Here is a 27,737-nt window from a genome sequence, read left to right as displayed (position 1 = left end):
ATTCCAAAACAGAGCCAGACCCTTCACTACAACAGAATTCCTAATACAAGCTTTCCTTTTAGGTAGATTAGCCATAGAAACCTTCAACTAAACCTTCTTATATCTATATCTTATGTATGTTTTTCCCCCACACTTATTTTTTTTTAAACCTTCAGGTTGCAAAACACTCTAGACATACATAATCACCGATGACTAGAAGTATGACAACTGGGCATTATCCTGGATATTTCAAAAGTCAACTTTCAAGAAAATAAAAGCTGCTAGATGACAATTACCACACTGGGAAAACTCTGTCAGTTCTTATAGTCTGAGAGATTCAGTTACAATTGCCAGATCTTTCTCTGGAATTTTCTGGTTTTATCAATTTACCATATTGAAATTAGAAGAAAAATATTTCAACCTGCACTAAGAGTCAAAATACTATGCTGAATAAAAAGAGGGAAAAATTTACTATTCAAAAAATACACACAAAGTTTATATTCACACAGTTTATATTCACACAAAGTTTATATTCACACAAAGAACCATAAGGAAAAGTGTCTAATGACAATTTATCTTTAGGCCTCCTTTACTCACAGTAAGGCATGTTTACCACAGACAACTAATTCATTTGTCAGCTTCTATGGTTACTGTCAAAGGGTTTTTGTCCAGGTCAGCAGAGAAACCACCACAATCAGAATAAAACCTAACAGAATATAATGTTGGCTACACTCTCCAAATGTATGAATTCAGTTAACAAACAATATAAAAATCAAAGCAGGACCACATTTACTACCACTTTCAGTACCTATCTTCTCATATGCACTACTTTGTTTACATCCCATTTATGATCAGCCTCTATTCTGCTTTTGCAAACTTTCAGCCAGCAACTCTTATTTTCTCCCACATCAAACAACAGTTGGATAACTTCTTCAGAAATATGCAAACAATCTTTTCAATATTACCATTCAAAATGCTTGTTAGAACTTTTACTATCATCCCCTTAGAAGCGGTTGAGCCACTAGAGTTCATGTCTAGTGTATGTATCAACAGCATTTCATGCGTCTTTACACTTTGTGCTTTCACATTTAACAGCTGCATGAACTTGTATCCTGAATTACTCAATATACGCTTTTTAAAGTGAGGACTGTCTTTTAAAAATACTTGTCTTTGCCTTTCAAACAAGAAAAACTGTGTTCCTGAACTGAGCTCATGAACACTTGTTTATCAACTTTTATTATAAAAATATTAAATTACAAATATGTTAAAATCATTAGGCTAGCAAATTAAATATGTGTTATTGTAACAAATAACCTCTACAGAAATCTACTCTCAAAAAACAGAACTATGTCATGACATTCACTTCAGTATATTCACTCTAAGTCACTATCAGGCAAAAGAATGTTTTGAAATTAAAGCAAACACATGTAACAGCATGCATATTTCACAAGAAGTTAAATGGAAAATATCTGAATCTGATATAAAATACTGCAATTTGAAAAACTACTACTGGTTACTTCATGTTTAAACATTAAATACAACTTAGGCTAAACTATAGTTTCAAAAAACTGAAAACACACATTGCCTACACAGAATGAAACAAAGGCTAAAACATAGCCATAAAACAATTACAACCCTCGCCAAACATGACTAGAGATTTTATTTTAAAGAGGCTTGTTTTAAAGGTATCTTCAAAAATCTTCCCACATGAAGACAGCATATTACATTGATAATTTGACCAAATTCTCCTAGGTTGCACTGCATTACATAAAGGTTCTTTTATTTTGTATTGTATGCAAGCAGAAAAACAGACAATATTTTCAAGATTTTTTTTTTAGAATATTCCACACCCATTTAGTTTATCATGAAAATGCAAATGCATAGGTACAAAATGGGACAGTATTAGCTGTGCTTTTAATTCAACTTTATTGATTTTTATTACACAAGCCACCATAGCGACAAAGACACAAGACAACTTTCCAGGTATGCAAACATTTTATTACTATATACATATAGTGCTAAGATTTAAAAAAAAAATTAAACATTTTAAAAAGCTATTTCCCAGGATATTTTGAAGACCTTACTATCAAAAGCATCATAAATTAATATGAACTGTTGAGGCCTTTAAAAACCAAACAAATAAAACACACACACCCCAACTTCCAAACCTATAAATTCACATTGTGGATACACAAGCCAGCCAAGATATTACTTTTTTTATTCTCAGTAGTAGGCATAACGCTTGATGAATTTACAAAACAACGTATTATAGTTTGTGGTGCAAGAATCTGGAAGCAGAGATTTGGACACAGGGACTACCCTTTCTTCCTTAGCCTGGGATCTGTAAAGGAGACAAGCATTGGGAAAGCAAGCATAAACTTCGTACCCGGGAAAAGGGGAAAGCACTGGCCTGAGGGAATAACAAGTCACATTGCCATATCCTAATAATCTATTTACCATAGTAGCTCAGGAGCCAGACTGTGCCCTATGCCATCCACTGAGGAGACAGAGTAGAAGGCAGCGAATGAAGACCGAGCCCACCCACCCAGCCGCGCCCGGACCCGAGCCCCGAGCCCCGAGCCCCGCCGGTGGCCGGCAGTGCGGCCGCATGCGGACCTGTCCATGGTACTGCAGGAAAGCCACTGCCGCCAACAGGGGAGGGGCCACGACCTGCGATTACTGCAACTACTCCCTTCTTGAACTCCATTAGGTTTGTGGCTGACACTAACAATGCTAAATGGGCATCTGCAGTTTCCAAATCCAGGTTCAAACATGCAGATGTTAACACCTACTTGACCGAACGTTCACAAAGAACCAGGAAAAAAAGAGCTGGTGGAAGACCCACAAAGATGGAACCCCAGAGGCTTCATATGAGAAAAACAAAGCTACAGGAGCTGTGCTTGGCATCACAGGGCATGGTCTAAGCTCAGTCCGCTTCTCTATGTGTTTGTGGACTGAATTGCAAGGCTCAGAACAACACAGAGTCTGCTCAAGACATCGTTCCAGGGGTCTGGACTAGCCAATGAGCTCTTTTGCGCTAGAAAGAGGCAGAGCTACAAACAGGAGATTCTTACTAGAAGAAGTTAAAAGCTTCTATCCAGATTTTACATTATGTTACGATTCTGACAGTCGATGCAGCGCACATACTCATCATGAGCTTAGATACAGTTATAGGAGACCAATCTGTGTACCCAGCTGGATTAAGTGAGAATCTCAATTCAAAAACAAAGACATGAGAAGAACCACCTCCCTTCATAACAAAAACTCACAGGGATACTGTCAGGATGGAAAGGCCTTCCGCAAAACAAACAATAGCAAAGGAAGAGCCTTGAAAACACAGAAACATGGTAAGTGCTCTGTACAATAATAAAAATAATACTAAGCAAATAAATAAATAAATAACTTTAAGGTGCTTTAAAACCAAACAACCCCTGACCAAAAACAAGAAAGAAAAAGATCTGAAGGTATCCACCATAAAATAGTAAATACAAAGACACAAATACATTTCCCACAGAATGCTTCATATCAAACCAAAGGCAAATGAGAATTGCTCGCAAACAAGGCCAAAAAACGTCTAGCCTAGAAAGTTTGTAATGAATGGATTATCACCACTTGAATGTATATGACAGCATTACTTTAATGAAAAAGCTTGGCATCCAGGGATGCTCCTGCTCAGAACAGGATGAATCTCATGAATTCCCGAAAGTCAGAAAGTACACAGTGACCTACAGAGAGAAAAAGTCCTAATTAACTTGGCATTTAGAGGGCAGTTGCTCATTTTGGAATGTCTTCATTCCTTATATTGCTCAATTCTCTTCAGACAAGTTACATCAAATACCTGTGACATGATGTCCAGTTCCATTAGTGCATGATATTAAATGCTCTATTTAAGTGCCCAATGGCTACTGCATAATGGTAATAGTCTTTCTAGGTCTTATGTGTATGTTCGGTGTCTGTGATGATTCCATTATTACTCATTTTTATGTAGATATATACAAATGTTCATATAGACTTTTGGGTAAAACTGTTGGAGAGATTCCTCAACAAACAAGTGAGGAAACTGTAAATGGGGTAGGCAAGCAAACTGTAGACAGGGTGGGCCTGGGGTGATCAGAAGAGAAGGAACATAGCAATCAACAACAAAAAAACCCAAACCCAAACAGAAGTGCAATCACTTGAAGTGTAGGCATGTAAAGAAAGAAGTGCCAGCAGAAAAGCCTTATGGAGGAAGCTCTCATATCCTTTCTGGGGAATCAGCACACTTTGGTGCCTCCCTGAAACACCTATACACCAATGCATACAGCATGGGGAACAAACAGCAATTACAGAAGTCTGTGTAATTACTGCAGGTCCATGACCCCACTGGGATCATGGAGACATAGTGGGATAGCTCACATGACTGGAGTGCTGGGACAAATGGATATGGGCTCTTCAGGAAGAACAGGCTAGAAAGGCAAGGAGGGAGAGTTGCCCCTTATGTGAGGACAGGTCAGGAGACAGTCGAGAGCTTACAGGTCAAGATTAGCAGACAGAACAACACTGGTAATGCTGTAGTAGGTGCCTGCTATAGATGTCCTAATCAGGGATAAGTGTATGAGGCATTATTCAGACAATTGTAAGATGTTTCAGGTTTACAGGCCCTGGTTCTCAGGGGGAACTTGAAGCACCCTGATATCTGCTGGAAGGACAACAGAGCAGAACACAAACAACCTAGGAAATTTCTGGAGTGCAGTGATAACAACTTCCTGACACAGGTGATCAAAGACAGGTACACTGCTAGACCCGATACTTACAAACTAAGAAAAACTGGTCATGGGACATTAAAGTCTGGGCAGTTTGGCTGCAATTATGATGAAGTGATGGAGCTCAGGATCCTTAGAGGAGGGAGCAAGGCAAAAAGCAAGACAATCCTGGATTTCAGGACAGGAGACTGTAATCTCTTCAGAGATCTGCTTCAAAAAATCCCATGGGATACAAACCTGGAGAGAAGAAGGGTCTAGTAGAGCTGGTTGATATTCAAGGATCACCTCCTCCAAGCCCAAGAAAGGTCTATCATCATGCGCAGGAAATCAAAGGCAGCAGGAAGCCTGCATGGATGAGCAAGGAGCTACCAGACTAAACTTAGACATAGCACGGATGTATGTAAGAGGTAGAAGCAGGGACCCAGGTGGGGGAGTATGGAGTTCCTGTCCAATTGTGTAGGTATAGGATTGGGAAAGCCAAGGTCTACCTTGATTTGAATCTGGCAACAGATGTGAAGGGCAACAAGGAAAGATTCTACAACTACAAAATCAGGAAAGGAAAACTAGAGAAAATGTGGGCCCACTGCGAAATACAGCAGGGTCCCTGATGGCAATAAACACAGAAAAGGCCAAGGTACTCAGCACCTTCTTTGCCTCAGTGTTTACTGGTAAGACCAATGTTCAGGAATCCCAGGCCCCTGAGAGCAGAGGGAATGTCTGGAGCAAGGAAGACCTAGCCTCAGTAGAGGAGGATTAGGTTATGGAGCATTTAAACTGGACATACATAAGTCTATGGGGCCTAACAGGTTGTACCCATGAGCACTGACAGAGCTGCCTGACATCTGGACAAGGCTACTCTTAGTCAACTATCTTTGAAAGGTCATGACAACTGGGACACCTTCCTGAGAACTGGAAGAGAGCAAACATCACTCCTATCTTCAAGAAGGAAGATCTGCTGACAGATGGGTCAGCCTCAACTCAGTCCCTGGGAAGGTGATGGAGCAAATAATCCTGGAAATAATTTCCAGATACAAGGACAAGAAGGTGATCAGGAATTGTGAACGTGGACTTACAAAGGGGAAATCATGCTTAGCTACCCTGACAGTCTTCTACAATTAGGTGACTTGCTTGGAAGATGACAGGAGAGCAGGAGATGTTCATGTCCACTTAAGTAAGGCTTTTGATACTGTCTCCCATAATATCCTCACATATAAGCTCACAAAGTACGGGTTAGGTAAGCGTACAGTAAGGAGGACTGAAAACTGACTGAATCCACAGGATTGTGACCAATGGCACCAAGTCCAGTTGGAGACAAGACAGTAGCGCCTAGGGCCAATACTGTTTAACACCCTCATTAGTGACCTGAATAATGGGAACAGAGTAGACTCTCAGCAAGTTCACAGATGATACAACACCAGGAGTAGCTGCCAACATACCACATGTGGTGTGCCACCCTTCAGAGTGACCTGGAGAGTTGGCCAGAGAAGAATTTCATTATGTTCAACAAAGAGAAATACAAAGTCCTGCACCTAGGTAGTACCCCATGCACCAGTACACACCGAGTGCCAACTGGCTGGAGAGCAGCTTGGTAGAGAAAGACCTTGAGGAACTCAAACAACAAGCTGACCATAAACCAGCAATGTGCCCTTGTACGCAAAGGTGGTCAACAGCCTCCTGGACTGCATTAAGAGCACTGCCAGCAGGTAGAGGGAAAGTGAACATTCCTCACTACTCAACAGTGGTGAGGCCAGGTCTGGGCTTCCCAGGTTAAGACAGACATGGGCTTACAGGAATGGTTCTAGAAAAGGGCCACAAAAGTGATTAAGGGACTGGAACATCTGATATGGGAGTGTTTAGCCTGGAGAAGAGAAGGCTTGTGTGTGGAAGGCTCTTATCTATATGTATGAACAGGGACCCAGACTCCTCTCACTAATGCCTACTGCCAGGACAAGAGATAACAGGCACAAACAGAAACACACTAAATTCCCTCTAACCACAGAAAATACCTTTTTACAGTGATTGTCCAGAGAGGTTGTTGAGTTTCCACCCATAAAGATATTCAAAACCCAACTGGACATAGTCCCAGGCAGTCTGCTCTAGCTGACCCTGCCTGAGCAATCCCAAGAGCTCCTTGCCATCCTCAATGGTTCTCTTATGCATACATGTATTTCAACACCACTCCTTTTTTATTTATTTTCATAATGCTCTTCCTAATATTGTGCTCACCACCATTTTTACACACACACACACACACACTTTGTCTTTTTGCACTTAAGTTTGTTTTCTTCTGTTCTTCCTCTTGTGCTTGGAATTACTTTCCTCTGTGGGAACAAACTAAGCTTCAAAACACTTCTAAAAATCACCCCCTAGAAAGCAAGTCAAAAGACTCTGTGGTTCCAAGTCTGCATGTTTATTAGAGCAAGGACAGTGTTACAAATACGGAAGATATAGTTTATGTTCTGGGAAAACAAACAAAAACCTCAAGATCTAAGTCAACCCATTCTTTACCTTCAAAAGATATTTTTATCTTATGGTAATTATGAAATGGTTGTGAAACCCAAAACATTCCAACTTTTAACACTTGGTACTTATGCTTTCTTTTTGTTAAAGCAATTAATGCTTTAACACATAACAATTAAGTAATTGAAAAGTTAAGCTATTGAATGCTATCCAAAGAACCAATTTTCCTACCCTCTCTTGTTGCAATTTATGTCCATCATGTCTGGTCTGCCTGCCATGTACCACTGTGCTCCCCAAACCATCCCAGCAGCCCTTTGCCAAATTCACTCTAGTTTATGTGTATCTTTTGTGCGTTGAGGTAGGGCATGTGTGTGTTTGGGGGTGGGTGGAATCTAGTATTCTTGATGCAGTCTAATCAGTGCTTAGTAAAGGGGAATAAATCACTTTCCCCAGTGATTTATTTATTTATATACAGCCTGAATACTGTTAGCCTTCATGACATACTGCTAGCTCATGTTCAGCTTGCTGTCTACCAAGACCCACAGATTCTTCTCATCAGAGCTACCTCCCACCCAGTATTGCTGCAAGGGGCTCTGCCTTCCCAGGTACAAGAAAACTCTGCATTTATCTTCGTCAAATTTCATGAGGCTCCTGTCAGCCCATTCCTCCTGTGTGTTCAGGTCCCTCTGACTGGCAGTACTACCCTTGAGTTTCCATCAATTTGGGGTGTCTGCAAACTTGGTGAGAGGGCACTGCATTGCCACTGCCGTGCTGTTGCTTAAGACATTGAACAGTCCAGGTCCCAGGATACACCACTGCAGTTTCCTGCTTGTCATCACTTTCCAGGTAGTACACGACTCATTAACCACTATCCTCTGAGTCTGATCATTCAGTCTTATTTTTTTAAACCCATCTGGTTGCCCATCCACCCAGATCACAACATCCTAATTGGGAGAGAGTATTATGGGACACAGACAAAAGACAGACCTGCTACAATTTGAAGTAAATGACATGTGTTGCTCTCCCCTTGGCCACAGAGCTAATCATTTTATCATAGAAGGCAGCCAGGTTTGTAAGGAATGATTTGGTCTTGGAAAAAAATCCACCCTGGCTATTCCAATCATCTTCACATGGCCAGCACTTCCAAGAGGACTGCCCCATGGTTTTCCTAAGACTGAAATAAGGCTGACTGGCCTCCTTTGAAGACAGATGCAACATTTGCCCTTCCCCAGTTGCCAGGGACCTTCTTGATCTCCACAACTTTTCAAATATAGTACAGAGGAGCATCACTACAGCATCAGCCAGTTCCCTTGGCATACTTGGATGCAACCCACCTGGTCCCATGGACTCTGGTCCCAAGGAGTGCTTGCAAACACTCCTTGACTCAGTCCTCATTCACTGCTGAGGACTCTCTTTGAATGCTTTCACTAGGCACAGCTACCAGATAGAGCTTGTCAGTGAAGACTAAGACAATGAAGACAGTGTCTGTTCATACTGAATCATCTTTTTCACCAATAGATCCACTTTTTCCTTGTTCAGCCTTCTCCTGCTAAAGTAATGGTAAAAGCTCTCTGCATTGCCCTTGATGTCTCTTACGAGTGTCAACTCTAGATGAGCGTTGGTTCTCGTAACACCATCCTTACATGTTCAAAAGTCCTCCTTTTTACACTGCCCCTGTTTCCAACTCCTATATACTAACTCTTTGCAGTGGAGCAAAGTCATGAGTTTCCTGTTCAGCCTTGCCCGTCTCCCGATACATCTATTAGCTTCTTGAGTACCAGGATGAACCATCTTTGCATTTGGAGGAGGTTGTCCTTAAGCACCTGTCAGCTCTGCTGAGCTCCTTACCCTTCATAGTGGCCTCCTATGGAATTCCATCAACCAGTTCCTTGAATGAAACTGAAGTCTGCTCTGCTAAATTCCAGAGTCTATGCTCTGCTACTCTCCTTCCTCAGTTCCATCAGGATCTTGGTATCTACTATTCCACAGCCAGTATAGCCAAAGCTACCATTGATCATCTGATCCCCAAGCAGTTGTTGATAATAAACAGCAGATCACCCTGTTGACCTATCCAGTACCTGTATTAAGAAGTTATCCCCGACATCCTCCAGAGAGCTTCTTGACTGCTTGCATTCCAGTGTTATCCTGCCAGTGGATGTCAGGGAATGAGTCTTCCATGAAAATCAGCGCCTGTGATTCAGAAACTTTTAAAGAAAGCTTTATCCTCTTCCTCACCCTGATCGGGGGAACTACCACCACGATGTCATCCTTTTTGGCCTCTCCCATCCTCATCCACAAGCTCTCAACCAGACTGTTGTCATCCCACTGAACAGTTCCCTACATCCTAACTTCTTCACATCATGGCAGCCTTGCCCTCTTTATCTTTGCCTTTCCTGAGAAGTTTGTATCCATCCATCTCTCACTCCAGTCACATAAGCTGTCCCATTGTGTCTACACTATACAATGTCATAGTTCTGTGACTGTATGCAGAACTAATTCCTCCTGCTTGGTTCCCAGACTGTATGTATTTGCATACATGCACTTGAGATAGGCATCCCTCTTTTACCAATGCCAAGATCCCTCTTGTTCCCACCACCCTGTACCCTTTGCTTTCCATGCACATGCCAATACTTCCCTTAACCATGGGTTATAATGTCCCTTCACCACCCAAAGCTCTACTCACCAGGTTGGCCAGCCTGTTGGCATAGATGCTTGTGTCCCACTTGAGGATCAAGGACTTTCAGGGACAGATGGGAACCCAATTATGGGCCCCATGGCATTAAAAGCCAAATGCCTATTGACACAAACTGTGCAATTAACCAGGTTTTGATCCACAGGATTTGCCTGCCCCTTTCCCTTGGGAGGATCTGTCCTCCAGAGTCTTACCCTTTCACCAGCGGGACTGAGAAGCTTACATAACTGGGCTACTCAGCTTGAGAGATAACACTACCTCTAGTAAGGTAGACTTGGTTTGTAATTCAAATTTTAGAATTTCAAGACAAAAGAACAGCACATTCACAGTTCAAAAGACAACATGAATTACAAGCACCTAGTCTACTTTCCCTCCACTTTGGGAAAGCAAACTGAAACACTCAAATACCAGTTTCTCCATATTGCCAGTTAAGAACAGGCAATGTGCAGGGAAATGGCACAAAGTACAAATAAATTACTTTTTATGCTCTCTCTTTAAGAATAGGGAAGTATCAAGAGAGAAAATATTTCTTCCATGTAAGAGAACAATAATTACAGGCAAGCAATCTTAAAACTGTAATCCTTCCTATCCCCTCTGCACAATGGAACCTCCCGAAGATTTGTCTTCTTTGAAGCAGGAAAACAAAGCATGCAGGAAAACAAACTGCACGGAGGAATAGCTATGATCTGTGTAGAACCTGGCCATCATAACTATTCAGGGAGTGTTTGTAAAATGGAAATTTCTGTCCAAAGAGAAAAAAGGGAAAAGAGAAAGAAGAAACATGAAAAGGGTATCTGTAATAACAAGTCAGCCAAATACCCTTCAAAACGTACTCTTTCAGTTCTTTCTAAACTTGCTGGTTTTGATTTCATAGGTGCTGAACCAAGGCACTATATCTCATTTATGACCTAGGTGGAGAGGACAATTACCACAGAGAGTGGTTAAAGGATTCACTCTGTTCATGCTCTCTTCATTCTCATTCAGATATTGTTCTTCTGTCTCTCACATTTGACCAAACACCACATCCTGGACACCAACCTTTCTCCAGTCCCAGTAGCTGACAGTGTGTTCCAATACCTTCTGAGCAGTTTGTCCTGCACTCCAGACTCCTTTTTTTGCATAAGAGGAGGCACTGTATGCTACTCAAAAGTCTCTTTAATAATATTCTGTCCTCGTGTCCATTATATCATATCTTTTAATTCTTGAGTTTTTCCTCAAGAAGGAAATCACAACTGAAGCAAGATCAAAAACCTAATCTGGAATTTAAAAATAAACAGTTTGAGTTCCAGTAAACTTCACTTCTTATGTTCAAACAGATCATTTTTTTCCACACACACCCCGCCCCCCAAACATGAGTTCTTTTGTCCAAAAGGATAATTAAGTGGAACCCAAAATGCTCTTCCTGTTGTTAAGAGTCATTCCTGTTAGGCATTCAGAGATTATTACCTAAGGCTGTGTATCACAAAAAGAGCCATCTCTAGCTGTAGAGACTAGGGAAAAGTTCTTAAGAAGTTCTAGGCATCACCTCTACAGAATCACCATGAAAAATCCCAGCAGGCTTCTTGGACAATCAGAATCTATCTTGATTTGAAACAGTTGCGTTGATTCAAAAGGAGGTCTCTTCTTCAAAGGAGGTGACCAGCTCCACTGAAGTCATAAGGAGAAGAGGAAAGAGGGAGACACAAATTCACCCTTTCAGAAGTTTTGTTGCCTAGAAGAAATATCCCATTTTTATGTCTGTGCAAGAAAGCTGCAGGCAAGTTCTTCAGCAATTAGAATTCTTATTATTAGGACACCTGCTGATACAGCATGAAAGCTATTTTAAAAAATGGCTCCAAGTAAATCTTGTTAAAATTCCACATATCAGCAGAACAATGCCTTCCCAGATCAATCAGCAACAGTCAAAGATGCTACATTAAAACAAATAAACTGGTAAGTTATTTTGGACAGAAAGTTATACCACAAAAGTATACAAGCATCAGTAAGGGATAAATCACACAGACAGAAATTCCAGGCCTAGAGAAGAAACACAGTATGAAAACTACACTATTGGGCACCTACAAAGTATGACAACAACAACTGTGACGTTGATTATCACAATACATACTGAGAGGGATAGGAAGTATGGTACTGTTATTTCTCCAAGTGCCAAAACAAGGTACAACTGCCAATAACTTTTTTTGGACCAGCTAGATAGAAATCCACAGAAGCACAAGAACTCTTGAAATCATCCAGAACAATATGAAAGACTTGTTTCACTGATAGTTCACTATTCTGTAATATGTCTAAATTCTGTACCTTTGCAAAGCTATAAAAACAAATATTATGTACGACTTCATTAATCAGAAGTTAAATATAAACAGAAAAACTTGTTCAAAAGAAGTAAAAGGAACAGCTAGAAGTAAAATCTCTACAGGTAGCATAAAGACTGTGCAAAAAAATCATACTGCCTTCTGAGAACAAAAACATGCCAGACATGAATAAAAGGAGTCTAAAAGAAGATAAACAGTAATGTATCCTACAAAAAAAAAAGGCAGAAATTATGTTCAAGTGAGGAAGATAGGCCTCAGATCTGGCAGGTTACATAGAAAAACATAGTAAGCATATTTAAAAATTAGGGAGATTGATCTGAAAACAAAACAGTCCTTTTTGGGAGCAGGAAGCCTCACACAAAAACCTGCAGAACTAGATGACAAATATAAAACTGGAAATTTAGGACCCTTTCTATACTTTCCATTACCACTGCTTGGGTAAAGACCTCAAATTAATTGAATATTCATTTAGTCAAAGTAGTATAAAATCTGCAGAGTGAACAGATTTTTCTGATATTCTTGTATAACTCCAAAGGCTTAAATAAAAGTCTTAGTATAGACAGTGTCCTTGCTAAACTCAAACTTTCAAAGGCTGACTGAAGAAAAGTAAGAGCTGATTTTGCTTCTATCTATCTTGAAGTCTAGCAAGGAGAAAATGCAAAGCGCCATTTGAACGACTTTGGTTTGATTTGGTGTGATGACTTTAATCATGTCAGCCAGCTCTAATGTTAAAACAAATTGTGAACAGTTTGCCTCACAGCTAGCTACCCACCAGTAACAGGCATTTGATACATGCCTTTTAAAGTGCAAAGACGACAAGTCATATTAGTCTGGATTACAAATAACTGCTTTCATCATGAAACAGAAGATACTCCTGAAAAAAAAAAAAAAAGAGTATGTTCAAAAATATTGGTACACCCTGAAAATTTAGTTAAAATCAGTTCAGAGGTACCACACACAGAGACCATTCTAACTGTAAGCATGCACACAGAGTCATGAGACACCTATGGTCCTAGGCCCATGTACATTCCATGGTCAAAGGACTGCTGTTTCCCTAGTATTTGTATCTGAGACACAGTAAGTCCAGTTTGGATAGGTTTTAGAAATCCTGCAATTACAAATTCCAGTTGCAATGCAAATACAGTACAAATAAGACTTATTAATATGTAGTCAATTCTTCTGTATAATGATGACTTTCTCTCCTGTTCAGTCTCACTCCTCTCTTTGATAATATTCTCTAATCCATACCTGTTTCACAAAAGATGAACTAATGACAACAGACTGTACAGGACATTTCCTTTAGGTTATGACTGAGACATGAGTAAAAGTAACACCTAACAAAAAAGCATGTCAACAGACACAGTAAAACAGAAGTACTCATCATGTGTTCTACCAGCTCCAAAGCATTACCACAAACAGTACATGTTCTTGTTATTTCCTGTCATTGTGCCAAGAGCTTCACGAAATCTTTGTGAAAAGCAATCAAGATCAATACATCAAACATTCAACTACTGTGTACAAAACTGTTTTACACAAAGCCTCTTCGACGTAATACCAGAAAGGGAAAAAAGTCCAAGCCATGAATATATCTGAAGCAACCCCAAGAACTCTACTTCCCTTCACTGCCTGCTAAGGTTGTTCTTAGGTAGTACACAAATAATTAGTCATTAACATATAACCCATTAATCACTAACATAGTCATAAAGCATTTAAAATAGATTTCACCTTTATTTAAAACAATTAAGTAAGGCTAACATTGTGGTAAGAACTCACAATGACATACCAATAATATATTAATATTATATAACTTAATATATGAATTATATTATTATAGACTAAAATAATAACATAATTATAATTCTGAGCTTTTATATTAATATATTTTATATTGTGTATTATATATTCTATTATTATATTAATATATGTTAATAAACATTGAAACACTAAGAGATTGGGTTTTGTTTTGCAAACCCAACATACCTAAAATGTAAAGTGATTCTTGTTGCAGCATGTTCCTTACACAAGTTTATGAATACTAGCAGATTTATCTTGTACATTACTGCTTATTGAAAGGAATGACTTGGGTAGCACAGGTGATACAGAATTATCCCTTGATAAATATCAGAAATGGCAGGGCTCAGATAACCTTACTTTCTGCAAACTAGTTGATTACTGCATATACAATCTATCAACATGTAAATGAAGCCTGAATTCTTAGTCAGGAAGAAAATTCACTGAAGTAAGATTCCATTGGAAAAACGGACTTAAATTCACCACCTTAGAATAAGGTATTTGTCAGCTGTGCCTTTTTTCCCCCCCAACTTCTTTCCCAGAATACTAAGTGTCAATACTATGGGGAACCCCATGGTACTTGCCACAGTACCCATGGTATTTGAAGTTACCATCTTCAAATTTGAAGCATAATCATCAGCTTATTTAGATTAAAAAAAGACTATCCGAGAGAGTTCCAACCAGAATGAACGGAATTTTTTTATTAGCTACCACATGCTTGCTTTTGTCAATATAAAACATATTCTGATTATCATATTTTAATAAATGATAAAAACTCTGTAAGAATCCATGCAGTTTTAAATAATGGTATGAATACACATTTGAACTTCATGTAAACTGGTATCTGGACAGTTCTGTTTCTAGAAGGTCATGAAGTCTATCTCTAATTCACCAAATGCCATACAAATATTAAATCCATTACAATGAAAATCTTCATCTCTCTAGACTGGCCTCCATTTCTTAATCTCTTCTCCCTTCGAAGTTAATAATTCAAACTACCTACTCAATTTCTTTGTGCTTTACATTTGAAGGGGTTTTTTTTGCTTTGCCTACAAAACAAGTCCATATGCCTGCTCTGCTTAACACAAGACGACCATAAAGCACTGAGATTGTCTAATAAAATTCCTGTTATTCTAAAATTAAAAACCATCCACAAAATAGATTTTCATTTACTTGCATGATTTACCAAGTCAACGTCTTTCCTATTTCCCAGTACTAGATATGATTGCATTTTTTACACAAAATATTGAATTGTACCTGATCATGTCTCCTGTATGTCTCTTCCAATTAACCATGTCCTACACTGTAAGTCTTTCTGCAGATACAACAATTCTCCTTTCTCATAAAGAAAACTACACTAATATGCAAATAGTCCAATTCATTTTAAGGAATATACTCCCAAAACAATGACAATACTCATTGCGTAAATGTGGGACGTGCCAACATTAAACCAATCATTTCTTAAGTAAGAAGAAATTTCACTTTAGTTCCTGTTTAATTTTAAAATCAGTTTCACTCCTAACATATAAGTACCCATACACCCCTCTCTCCTGCAAGGCTGGAGGTGGCAGACTGCATCCATTTGCTTTTAGTTCTTTTGTGTCAGAAAAGGATAATGTTAAAGGAATGAGGAAAGTAATGAGAAGGAGGAGTGAATTCCTCAGGGAGACTGCCAGTAAAGATTGGTCATCTGTTTATCCCTAAGAAGGCAATCACATAGCTTATTGACAGTAGCATCATATGGATTTCTGCAGAAAACACTGTTCCTAAAGAACTATACGCAAGTTTTTAAATTAAATAGGAAAACAAAGCAAAGATACTCAGGTGAGTTCAGCCACATAAAAACTCGTAATTCCCACATCCCACAGTTCCACATTTTACTTATCGGAAGCTATAATACCCACATAAATACTTTATTCTTTAAAAATTCAATTAGCCAGTTCAGAAACTTACTCAAATTGTCAGAGATGACTAATACTCAGTGAGACCTAGGGGTTCCCAATTATCTCAAAAATTACTGAAAACAGATTTTTCAGCTTTCAACAGAATTCAACATATAATATATAAAAATTATTATAAATGTATAAACATAACATATAAAGGAATATAAATAAAAACACGCTCTGATGAATTTGAAATCACAGCTGATACAAGAAACCTTACGGTTGCCTCCAGCAATCTGAGGAAATGTAAAAATTCTGACTTATAGCTAAGTCTGCACACCGTAAAATCCATGCACTGTAATTCCATGACTCAGGCAGCTGTGGAATTGAAGGATGACATTAATTTTAATCTAGTGATGACTAGCAGACAAAAAAAAACCAACAAACATACTTTATACGATATGTAGAGATTTTATGAGTTGGTCAAACAAATCTTACCCCAGCAGAATTTTAGCATGAACCTCTTTGTTAGTCCTTGAGATTTCTCTCAAAGAGGTAATTTCTGCATCAAACCAAAATCCTCTTTCTTCTGGAGTCTCAACATTGTAGTTAACCATCACCACATCACCCACTTTTAGTTCACTCCACTTCAGAATGGTTCTTGCTCGGGGTCGAAGATTACTGGTGTCCATTTCTACTATGCCATTCTCTGGGTACCTTAAAAAGTAAAACCAACAACAGTAATGATTATGACTCCTGTAACAGTAAAAAGTCAACTCACAGACAACATTTTTCAGAAGTACAAATTTTTAAATGTGCTTTGGGCATATAAGAAACATAGTATAAAAATCTGACCTAATATCCTTTTGAAAGTTTAGTTTTCATCTAAACACAGACCAGGAATTTGACTAATCTCAGATGAAGAAACAGCCTCCATGAGTTTTATCTCAATAAATAAATAAATATATATATATAAGCACTGGATGACTTCTTGATTGGAATGCGATCAAGTTCAAGGTTTTGGCACACACATGGCCCCAGTTTGCTCCCAGTAAAGTCAGTATTCCAATTGAAATGACAATGAAAAAGTAATGAAGATTAAAACTAGGTTTTTCAACTCAGCACATTCCTAATTTAGCTTTGCTTTCATGCATTTGTTACATTTCCACTAACTTCAATAACAACACATTTAGGACAGTTCTTTCTAAAAATTTGACCCTACAAACACAGCATATCAAATTCATGTGGTGAATATAGTCCACAAGACCACATTCCATGCACCATGTTTAAAAAAAAAAAAAAAGTCTAACTACAAAATGTAGTAAGTGAGAAACAGAACTAAGACTCTCAGTGAGATACATGAACTAACCAATTGAAAATGTTTTCCCCTTTAAATTACAAAACCAAAAAATCTAGAAAGATAAATGTGGGAATCATCACTTCTCTTGACAACACACTTCTCTTGGCAAGATGTAGTAAGGAATGCAATATTAAAAGACATTAATAGTTCACAATCATAATTAATAAATTTTGGTTGATGTATTTTTCACTGAAACTTGGTGAGTTTTTATGCAGTATTTTACATAGTATTACCCACAAATTGCTAGGGCTTATAAGAGATTGCTTTCTTCCTCCTGTGTTGGTGTATGGCATCCCAGCACATACACAAAAATCAGAGAGTAATGAACAATTTCTGAAGAGCTCCACTTCCTTTCCAAGTTGAGAAAGACTCATTTAGCAGAATTAAGATAGTGATATTTGACAGCACTACAACTAAAATCCCAATCCAAGAAAGAAAGCTTTTAAGATTTGAGATGTTAACTTTTCAGTTTAACACCACAGCCTTCTTAAATCCTGTGTATAAGGCAATTATTCAATTATAGTAGAGCCTGTATAGTATGCACGTGTGCTGGAAAACACCACAATATAGACATGAGGAAAACACTGCTTGCAGACAAAAGTTGGCCTGTTACAAAAAGTAAAAAATAAGATTCTATGCTAAAATAGTGAAATTCCTTTCCAATACTGTGTGTAAGCAAATAAAGAACCTTCCATCATTTAACTAGTACTAGATGAGGTCACAGTACAAATTTAACAGAGAAAATGAGTAAGTCTACTGCCTATAAACAAGTTCCATTAAAAGTATTAATTTTTCCCTCTTAATAAACATTGCTGAGGATGTTATATCTTAAATTAATTTCCATCATGCAATTATTGGTACTTTAGCAAGAGCACTCATGCTTCATAGTTAATATACCATTATCAAACAGCACTGTTAAATCGTAATGGCAAAATCCAACTCTTACTAATAAAAAGTATGGCTCTGTCACTTTCCAACATGCCTCCCTGTAGTGAACAAGATCATTTCAAGGCCTTCGGGAAATCACATTGTAACTTACTACATTACTACACAAAGAAATACTAAAACTACTGTCATTAACAGCATGAGGCTCTGATAGACTATAGCCTGAAATCAGGATGTCTACTCCTAAACAGTTGATTGAAAGCCCACTGATGTAATTGGAGACATTTTAAACAAGACCATTTTGCTTTGTTTTATGCCTTCTATTAAATTTAACACTGGTTTACTACTACAGATAAGGCGGGGCAGGGCAGGGGGGGCTAGACCTGGCATTCTATCTCCAGGCTCTTCTTTGTCCTCTACCATGCAGATATCTGAGTGTGCCTTAAATTTGTGGGAAGATTTATCAATTTTTTTTGTTTAAAGAAACATGAACCACAACAGTTTAAAAGTGGATGTACCTTTAGATAAACCAATGGCCAAGTAAAAACCCATATCCTTAACTACTTACAACAGTTAAATCCAAACAGTGTTTTTTTCCCCCATATCCTATTATTCCCTATTTCCCCCTATTATTCATATTGTAATTATAAAAATCTGTATGACAGGAATTATGTCATACAAAGGCAGGTGCTTGGGATCAAGCCATTATCCAAATGACTGTCTCACATGATGTAACTCTCCACTGCTCCTAAATTTTTTATTTGGTTTTGTTTCCAATTTGAATGTGTACTGCAAAGCTAACATTTGTGGTTTTACCTTTATGCCGTGCAGCTTTCCCTTAAAAGAACTATTATGCAATTCTATCATAATAATTATGAACGTTGTACCTGTAATATCCACAAAAACCATAAGACAGATTCATCTACAGGTAATAAGACAAAGCAAAAAGCAACTATAGAGATAATGTCTATTTTATTGATTGCCTGAATAATGACATCACGTTATAGTACAACAGGCTACTGAAATCTTAAGACAGCTATGTTTGAGCTACTAGTCAGTTCCAATCATCTTACAATAAACCCTTCCTAAAGTTTGGAGAAGACAGCAAGTAGCACACAGTAAATGAAGACTCAGTTTACTTGAGCTCCAAAACGAAAATAGGGCTTAAACATCAGGAAACTAAAGAAGATAGATTAAAAAATAGACATCATTTATGTATACAGTGAAATAATCAAGCGAGAAGTACATATGAGATCAGTGGGATTGTAAAAATAACCAATATACATTTAAAAAGTTCCAGTGTCACTATCAAAAAAAAAAAAATCATAAACGTGAGACTTACAATGGTTTACATTCATAGAAACTTAACTTTGATCTGAAAAAAACTATTCTCTTCTAAAAATAAAATCCCTTCAGGTTCTGTTTTTCCTGGCAGACCTTTGGACAAATACATTTTTTACTTAATGATTAAGAAAAATATTTTCCCAAATTCAGATCTGTGTCATCTTTCCCACCTCTGTACAACTCAGAACAGAATCTTTCCTCCTGTACCACTGAGGAACTTCAAAGATTGTCATTGTTAGCAATGACTCCACCTCTGTTCTTGGACGCATCTGATGAAAGAACCCAAATAAAGAAGATTGCTTATCAGCATGACTAGAACAAGATCACTTACCAAAAGACACCCCCAAAGTCCCCTTTTACAGAGAGAAAGAAACTAACTGCTTTCCAAAGAAAGAAAAGGAAGGCAGACTCTTCACTGAGTGAATTTTTCCTCTTATCGGCTGGTCAGAAACTTAAGCTCAGAAACTTTGGCAGAAAAAAAGATAGCTTACAAACAGGTGAGATTTCTCATGTCAGAATTCACCTTTGTTTTGCATCAGGTTCCAGACACTGAATGTTTTGCTGCTGTGCCTTCACACATAGAAATATGCTTTTATGGGCAGGAGTGAACACTAGCAGATATTTAACCATTCATGTTTGTCCATAACTGACACCCCAGGCAGAACAGCAGAAACAGCATTTGTCACAAGCTTTTGAGTTAAGCTCAAAATCGCAGTCACACTATGTATCTTAAGCCCAGTACCGCTGTTCCTCAATATATTAAGTAATACGTAAACAGTACTTCCACAGTAAACCTGTGCCCTCAAATGTATCTAATGCCACAATTTACCTGAGTAAGTATGGAAAAAACCACACTCACATTAGAAGATGCTACCACCTCCATGTTAGTTTTCCCGAAGTTTAACATGTTATTTGTAAAAATACCACATCAACTTAAAACCTAATCTCTTAAATATGCAAGAGTACAAAATGGGAATATGTGGACTTATGTAGGTAAACCAAAACATAAAGAGAACAAATATGATCTTTTAACAAGCCTCAAGAATGAAGTGAAAAACCCATTCCAGCAAGCTATAATAAAGGACTACTGTTAGACATGAATGTTTACTGAAAGTGTTTTCTTATTTATTGAGTTACTTTTAAAATCCTAAGATGACCCTCAAGAGAAAACAGAAACATTTTCACGGCAGTGTTCTAATTAGCCTAGCGTAAGTTCAGTACAATTGAAATGAAGATTATATGACACAATTAAACCTTTAAACTTAAAATAATTGTAGACATTTTCTTGGTTTTCCATGTTTTTCATGACACTTGGCACCTAGTATTGAAAAAAGCAGACATCATAATAGTAAGCATAATCATAACAGTTTAATGAATACCGCCCATATGAAGTCTCATGTTCATCATTAAGCTGTATTTCCCTGTAATTTAATTTTTCCTTGTAATATTTCTAACTGTAAATACTAACACTAGCATAGCAAGGATTTCTTACGATTTCCTATCTGTGTAGACAGTTTCCATAGCAAAGAATTATCCATGAAGTAAAAATTCCAGTGTTTCTTGGGTATGGTCAGTATCTGCTCCTTCCTAAAATGCTCAAATACTGAAAAACACATTAGCTCTATGTCAGAATATACACAAGTCTGCTCAATTTACTGAGAACTTGCAACATACCCTTTAACACTTTTCCCAGCTCTTAACAGAACAACTGGAACTGGAACGATAAAATTCTTGAAACAAGAGTCAAGACTTTCCTATCCCCTCTCCATACTAGTATGGTAAGGAATGTTAGTGCAGATGTGCAATTTCTTAAATTGTTATTTTCCAATATAAATAGAATGAAAGTATAATTTATTTTCCCAATCCACAAACTCAGAAAAGAGTCATTCAATACACAGTAAGAAATGAAGGAACAGAAAGGCACAAGTAAAAGAAAGAGGAATAAACACATAGAGGAGGTAAATCTGATTAAGAAGGTAAACCTGAATAAAAATTACATTCACACCACCACCACCTCCCGACAATTTCCTACCTGAGGAAGTAATGAACATGATGTTTCTGTAGTATTCTGAGAAAGCAAATGACACTATACTGGAAGAGCATCTAAACCCCAATTACGAATGGGGAAGAAAAAAAAAATCACTGGGTTAATAAAGCTGTGTGTTTGCATTTCCAAAAGACCACCAGTAGGTCTGATAATTTGTTATTACAAGAAAAAAATAACATATTTCAAAAGACAGACTGGAAGGAATAATGAATATCAATAGAGATAAAAATCAGTCACATGGAACTAACAAAATCTTGAAAACCTTACCTAGCAACTAATAATTACAGCATAAAGCAGCTTAAACACTGAGAAACCGTATTAATAGCCTGAAGAGAAACATCTTGCTTTCCTAATGATTTTAGTTCTGAGTATTAAGAAAAATTAACTTCTAGACTTACACCATTGCACTGTGTGGACAAGATGGACACTCTGAAAGATGACAAACTGGAAACAGAGTATCAAAACAGAAGCTGTAAGAAATACATATAAGGTTGAATTTTTAATACAAAATTGTTGTATAATGAGTTTAAAAACTGTGACTAATGAAAAACGGGTTTACTTCACTAGCTAGCACACAGGATGACAAGTCACACAATTACTGAAAGACTTCTTTTAAAAAACCTTTTTCCTCTGGTGTTCAATCCTGTGACTGTGCAAGGAGAACACTTACAGCTAATTAAAAACAAATAAGAAGTGGAAAGAGTTCAATCGCACTCTCACTGACCACACTCTTTTTTTCACCTAAGTGTAAGTTTTAAAGGAAAAAAAAGTTTAACTGTTGATATTTCAGTTGTTCTCTCAAACTACTAGCACAGCAAAGCTTCCCTCCCTTCATTTCATATGCTTTCTAAAGATGCACAAGAAACACCTGGATTTTCTCCTCAAACTATTTCCTCTTCAGTTTGATGAAAGTGTCTACATCCTTAGAAATCAAAGCCTTACAATTAATGCCAGTTGTCAAAACCCTGAAGACTAACACATGCAAACACTTTGAGATTATAAAACATAGATTATGCAGTCAAGAAATCCACTGCAAACAGGACAAGGAATCTTACAGGGAATCGACTTCTTGAAATTAAGAGCAGTAGTGTGCAGCCTACTCCCCCAAAATACTTCTAAGTTTGAACTAATATGCCTAGACAGCCACATCGTAGTGGTACTCTCTTTCAGTGAGGATATAAAGAATGAAGACTTATATGTGACCCAGCAGGTCTCCTATTGTTTTAGCATTGCCTAATAATCTGTATGAGATAAAGTTTTGAACATGTAAACAAAACAATCACTGATATTAGAAACCAGAAAACAAAATTATGCAGCTAGGAGAGGTGCTCCAAGTAGTCATTCAGACCAGTTATGAAAAAGTTTGTTACTGACAGAAGGTCAAAGAAAACATGTGTTTCCCTTAGGAAAAGATTGTCTTAAGGGAAGATTCTACTGGGCAGATGATACAGCTCTCATTCCTCTTCTGAAATTCTAAAGTGGCCAACATTAACCAAAGATAACAGGTGCCACAATGAAGCTATGGTCTGTGGCTCCCAACATTTCTTCATGTTTCTAGCCATTAATTGAGTATTCTTCAAAAGAAATCATTCTCCAGTCTCCTCATTTCAGCTGTTGAGACTACTGCCAGGAATTTAACAGCATACACCTTCCTGATATGCACTATTTCCTGTGCTTAATGTATATAAGAAAGAAGTCAAATATTTCAGTTAAACATGTTTATAAGGGTTATTTGAGAAATACATTGTGTGCAAGGGGATGTATTTTGGCATTTCTTCACAGAAGACAAAACAGAACTGTTTGCATCACCTACTACTTTCACTAATGCTGCTCAAAGCAGCTACCTCTCAAAGAAGCAGTGATTCTTTCCCTTGTTCTGCCCCCACTGTGCAGCCACTGGGCAAATTCATTTGATTGGCTCAGTGACATAAAAACCAGTAATATTCACTTAGTTAACATTAGTTTTTAGATATATTAGGAAGCAAGAACATTTCACTGTACAGCAACACAACCACCGAATTCAACGCAACTTAACTATCAGATGTACATAGTTGGGAAGTAAGGTAAGAGGAAGAAGCAGTGGCCACCTCATCTGACAATGACTCATAATGTCTCTTAGTCTCCAAAATCAATTTATCAACAGTGCCACCTGTGTAAATTCCCAGGTACATTCTATTAAATCCCAGCCTACTACCTTTATTTGAACAATTCACATCAAAAATATTCTGAAAAATACACCTGTTAAGCAAGTCTAATCTTCAAACCATTCCTTGAGAAAGGAATAGCAAGTTTAAGACTATCATCCTCTTGCCAATCTCTTCAGCTAAGGATACTCTTTCAAGGAGAAAGTGATTATTTTTCTTGACCAGGTAGTACTTAGAACTTTTATTCTCATTTCCTCAAAATATTCTGTGCCCTCCAACTGCCAGCCTGTGTCTTGCACGTTACTTACACAGCACACAGGATGACTAAAATTTTTGACCTCTATGACAACACAGAGAAATCATAATTTTCTTAACATGGTTAATGGTTATTCATTTTCAAAGGTTAACGACAGTCTGTACTACAAATGACAAATGAAACTCACCTGAAACAGCTAAGACTTGGTAAAGATAATGGCTAGAGCAGGACAGAACATTTTAGAGTACTAGGCTATCACAGTCTTTCAAACAAAATGCCTTATTTTTTTTTTTTTATTTTGTCTCCTCCCTTTATAAAGAGGAGGATCAGTAACACCTTTAGCCTTCATTGGGAACTGTTTCTCCTCACACCACTTTCAAGGTGAACTTCTCTTACTGTCTGCAACCCTGAATAGTCCTGAATAAATGGAATAGATGTGCAAGAAAAAGTTTTAAATAAAAAAGTAATCTTCTTGAGAATGAGAACTCCCCTTGTACTTGAAGACCTTCTCCTCCTGCACTTAAAGATTTTCAAAGATCCTACAACATGACATAATACAGGAGTAAATGTTTTTCATTTGAGCAGGATGAGATCTGGGGAATGAACAAACATTTAAGAAAAAAATAGATATTTCAAGTAGGATTCCTCCCAACTTTTTTCCTCCTAAACTGTTTTTTCATCTTGCACTGTTACCCATCTGTCCAAATAAAGTTTGTTGCCCAAGTTCCTATTTTTGTATCTCTTTCAGCTAGCATGAGGCACCTATGCCCCTAACATGACTCAAACACTTCAGAGGCAGAAGCAAATTAAGCTTAAAATGGTAAAAAAGACAGCCAATCTTACAAATGTTTCTCAGGCAGAAGCAGAAACAAAAATGAAAACACAGCAGTACTGAGTTGACGGGTCAATGCATTTTAGTAGTGTTTAACAGCAAACCTTCCCTCTCAAAGTGAAAGCTACCACTGACAGACTGATACAACTGAATTAGTTCAATTTACACTTAGGAACACAGGAGTCCAACAGGTGTCCCAGATCACTGAGATCAGTCCCCTTTTATTACAAGCTACCACATACACTGATCTTTTCCTGGATTCCATTTATGATCTGAGGGTCTAAAATTACTGTGGTATTTTCCCCAATAATTTTTATGACATTTTACACAGCTTATGGAAGACTAACTGGCTAACAAGAGACATACTGACTGAGGCTTACAGGTATGGTAATGGCATATTCTTATGTGCCTTTACTTTCAAAGCAGGCTGTAATCTCTTTGGGGTAAGGAATGTCTTGCTGTTAAATGGTTCTACGAAGTTTAGCATAACAGTAAGTGAATTTATTCTTGAGGTCTACAGGTCCTAATTAGTAATAATATTTGATAAAAGCATATATAGTACATCAACACAAGCTCTTTATGTAGATGCAACAGCATCAGCAACTTAAGGACAGAACCAGTAAGAACAGATGCCTTACTAGATACTGAGGAAAATTAACCCTGTTAATTCTTCATGCTGAAGAATGAAATCGACTACCCATCAGTAATTTTATTTCTTAGAAATGTATTACCCAGGTTTATTGTGTAAACAAAATTGTCCTGTAACAGGCATAGATCTGCACACATTCTCCTCTTCTGATTCCTCCCACCCTATATTTTTGGTACAGGGAGTCTGGGCAAATGCAACACTAGCAGCAACTACATAACTGAGTTCTCTACAAGAAACAAGGGTCAGTATACCCAGAGTCCAAATGAGAGCATCACCCTAGGAAAGCCACATTCATGATCGTGCATGCTTTGCCAGGGTATATGCAACAACATTCACCCCTTCAGAGCTGACTGTTTTGTCTGCACAAAACATCTGTTGGTTCTAAACTTCAAAACCCCAACAGCATACAGGCTCCAGGATAGATAAATGATAAACATGCACATGGAAATGACACCTCAGAGAAACTAGTTGCTCTTAAGTATTCCTCCTAACTACCTACACATCAGTCTACAGGCTCAGTCAGTAGCTCCCCACACCCACAGTTTACAGAGAGCGGGTTTACGATTTCTTCATTAGACAGTAATTACTGTAGGATCGCATCCAAGGACAGCATAGTTTCTAAACACATGTAATAGCCAGTACTAATATTCTACAGATATCCAGAATGGTGGCATTCTTTAATAAAGCCAGAGTTAAAAGTAGACTACAACTTAAGCTCTGCCTTAGCAGTCTTGCAACATATTTTCAAATTACCAGCATCTACTGAAACCATCTCTAAGATTGCTGTATCCTTTAACCTTCCAGCTAACAGCAAAAAGACATACGGACCATCTGAAGTAATTAGTCCCAAGTAAGTTGGACAATGCCTGTTCTGTCCAACTTACGAAAAGCTACGCAATTTAAGAATAATATACGAAAACTAGTTTTCTAACCAAAATCAGAAGCAGGTTGAATCTTAGTTTAAGTCAAAACCTAAATGAGGTTCCAAAAGAAACCTTGTAACATTAAAAAAAAAAAAAACTCAAAAAACTGAAACCCACATGCAGGCTGTTGTTCTCCCTGTAGAAGTGAGAGAAATCATGAAAGTCATCTTGCTGAACAGAAGTAGCAAGCTGATCGCCACAGGCTCTGAAGATTAACATCAACTATCAGTTTTCTACTCCATTAATGATGAAGATCCCTCAGAGACTGCAGCATTCTCATCAAACCCAGAAGAAACACTAACTTTACTAAAGTGCAAGGAGAGAAGCCTGGGAAACCCACTGGAAGACAGTGTACTGATATGGAAGCAAGGACTAATGTAATAATCCTCAAGATCCATCAGACAAACAGAAGTGTCAACCAAAGAGCTTCTCTTTGAAGAGGGACAGTAATGGACAACAAGAACACTAATATACTTGGAAAGTTAAGTCCATCAAGTTAAAGTCTTCCCTTTCACCACCACCAAAGTCTATTCTAGTAAAATGAAACATTAAGAACGGGGGGGTGGGGTGGAACTTTACTCTTAATAAATCTACTCTTAGAAATACTCTTAACTTCTGCCTGCACAGATCCAGGAACTTGGTAAAGTTTTTAGGAATCCTCATGAATAGTAACGGTCATCTGGCTACCTAAATTGCCAGAATCAGGCTGGGCATGTAACTGACTTATAGTGCATCCTACCTCACACTGTTTTTCAGACAGGCTCTTTACAGCATCGAAGAAAAGACATCCATGTAAATTCTTATCGATCATAAGGACATCCAACGCACATCCTACACAGAACAGACACAGACTTGACTATAATCTCTTGGCCTGAGAAACAGAGAGACCTCAGACTACTTCCAGATCTGAGAGAGTTCCGCATCACTCCAGAGCTCATATTAAGCATGAAGTAAATAGATGATCTCTCTTGCTAAAGTAACTGGTTCCCTAGAATAAATAACCACAGAGTACTTCATGACACATCATGCAGATATTAGCTCAAGGTTTAAACTAAACTTCTCTGTTGATCAATATAAAACCCAAGAGGGGTATCATCAACCAAACCTGATGGGCCTGAAAAAAAAGTTACCTACACTTGAGCCATACTAAATCTATACTTGCATATAGGTAGGCATACTGACATTTCTCAGGCTGCAGAAACATCCAGCCTTCCTGTGACTGCCATTGAGAGCCTTCTTAAACGGAAGGCCTTCATTACAAATGACTTAAACAGGAAAAGGAAGGAAAAGACAGCATCTGTTTGTAAATCAGCAAGTCCTTCCGCTACTTCAGGGAAGAGCTAACCATCAAGAAGCTAACACTCACAGAGTGAAAGAACTGTCTCCCTGAAACAAAGTAGAGTATGTCCAGTGCAGCACAAGCAACAAATATGAAATA

General features: G+C 37.9%; 2 protein-coding genes across 5 annotated transcripts in view; one reads left to right on the top strand and one right to left on the bottom strand.

Annotated features, from left to right (window-relative positions):
- BRD10 (bromodomain containing 10) overlaps positions 1-27,737 on the top strand; it is a 189,949-nt gene that overhangs the window by 16,122 nt on the left and 146,090 nt on the right. The window lies entirely within an intron of this gene.
- UHRF2 (ubiquitin like with PHD and ring finger domains 2) overlaps positions 1-27,737 on the bottom strand; it is a 95,611-nt gene that overhangs the window by 42,436 nt on the left and 25,438 nt on the right. For 2 of the 4 annotated variants that reach the window (XM_075488364.1, XM_075488365.1), the window contains exons 4-5: positions 21,894-21,965; positions 16,358-16,576 (exon numbers count right to left, since the gene is read on the bottom strand). In XM_075488364.1, coding sequence (XP_075344479.1) covers positions 16,358-16,576; positions 21,894-21,965 — 291 coding nt within the window. The remainder of the gene's footprint in view (positions 1-16,357; positions 16,577-21,893; positions 21,966-27,737) is intronic. The other 2 variants (XM_075488366.1, XM_075488368.1) reach the window with 1 other exon arrangement.

The sequence above is a fragment of the Mycteria americana genome, chromosome Z, assembly GCF_035582795.1.
Source record: "Mycteria americana isolate JAX WOST 10 ecotype Jacksonville Zoo and Gardens chromosome Z, USCA_MyAme_1.0, whole genome shotgun sequence".
Classification (NCBI taxonomy): Eukaryota; Metazoa; Chordata; class Aves; order Ciconiiformes; family Ciconiidae; genus Mycteria; species Mycteria americana.
The sequence above is the reverse complement of the archived record's forward strand: the minus strand, read 5'-3'. Positions and strand labels throughout refer to the sequence as shown.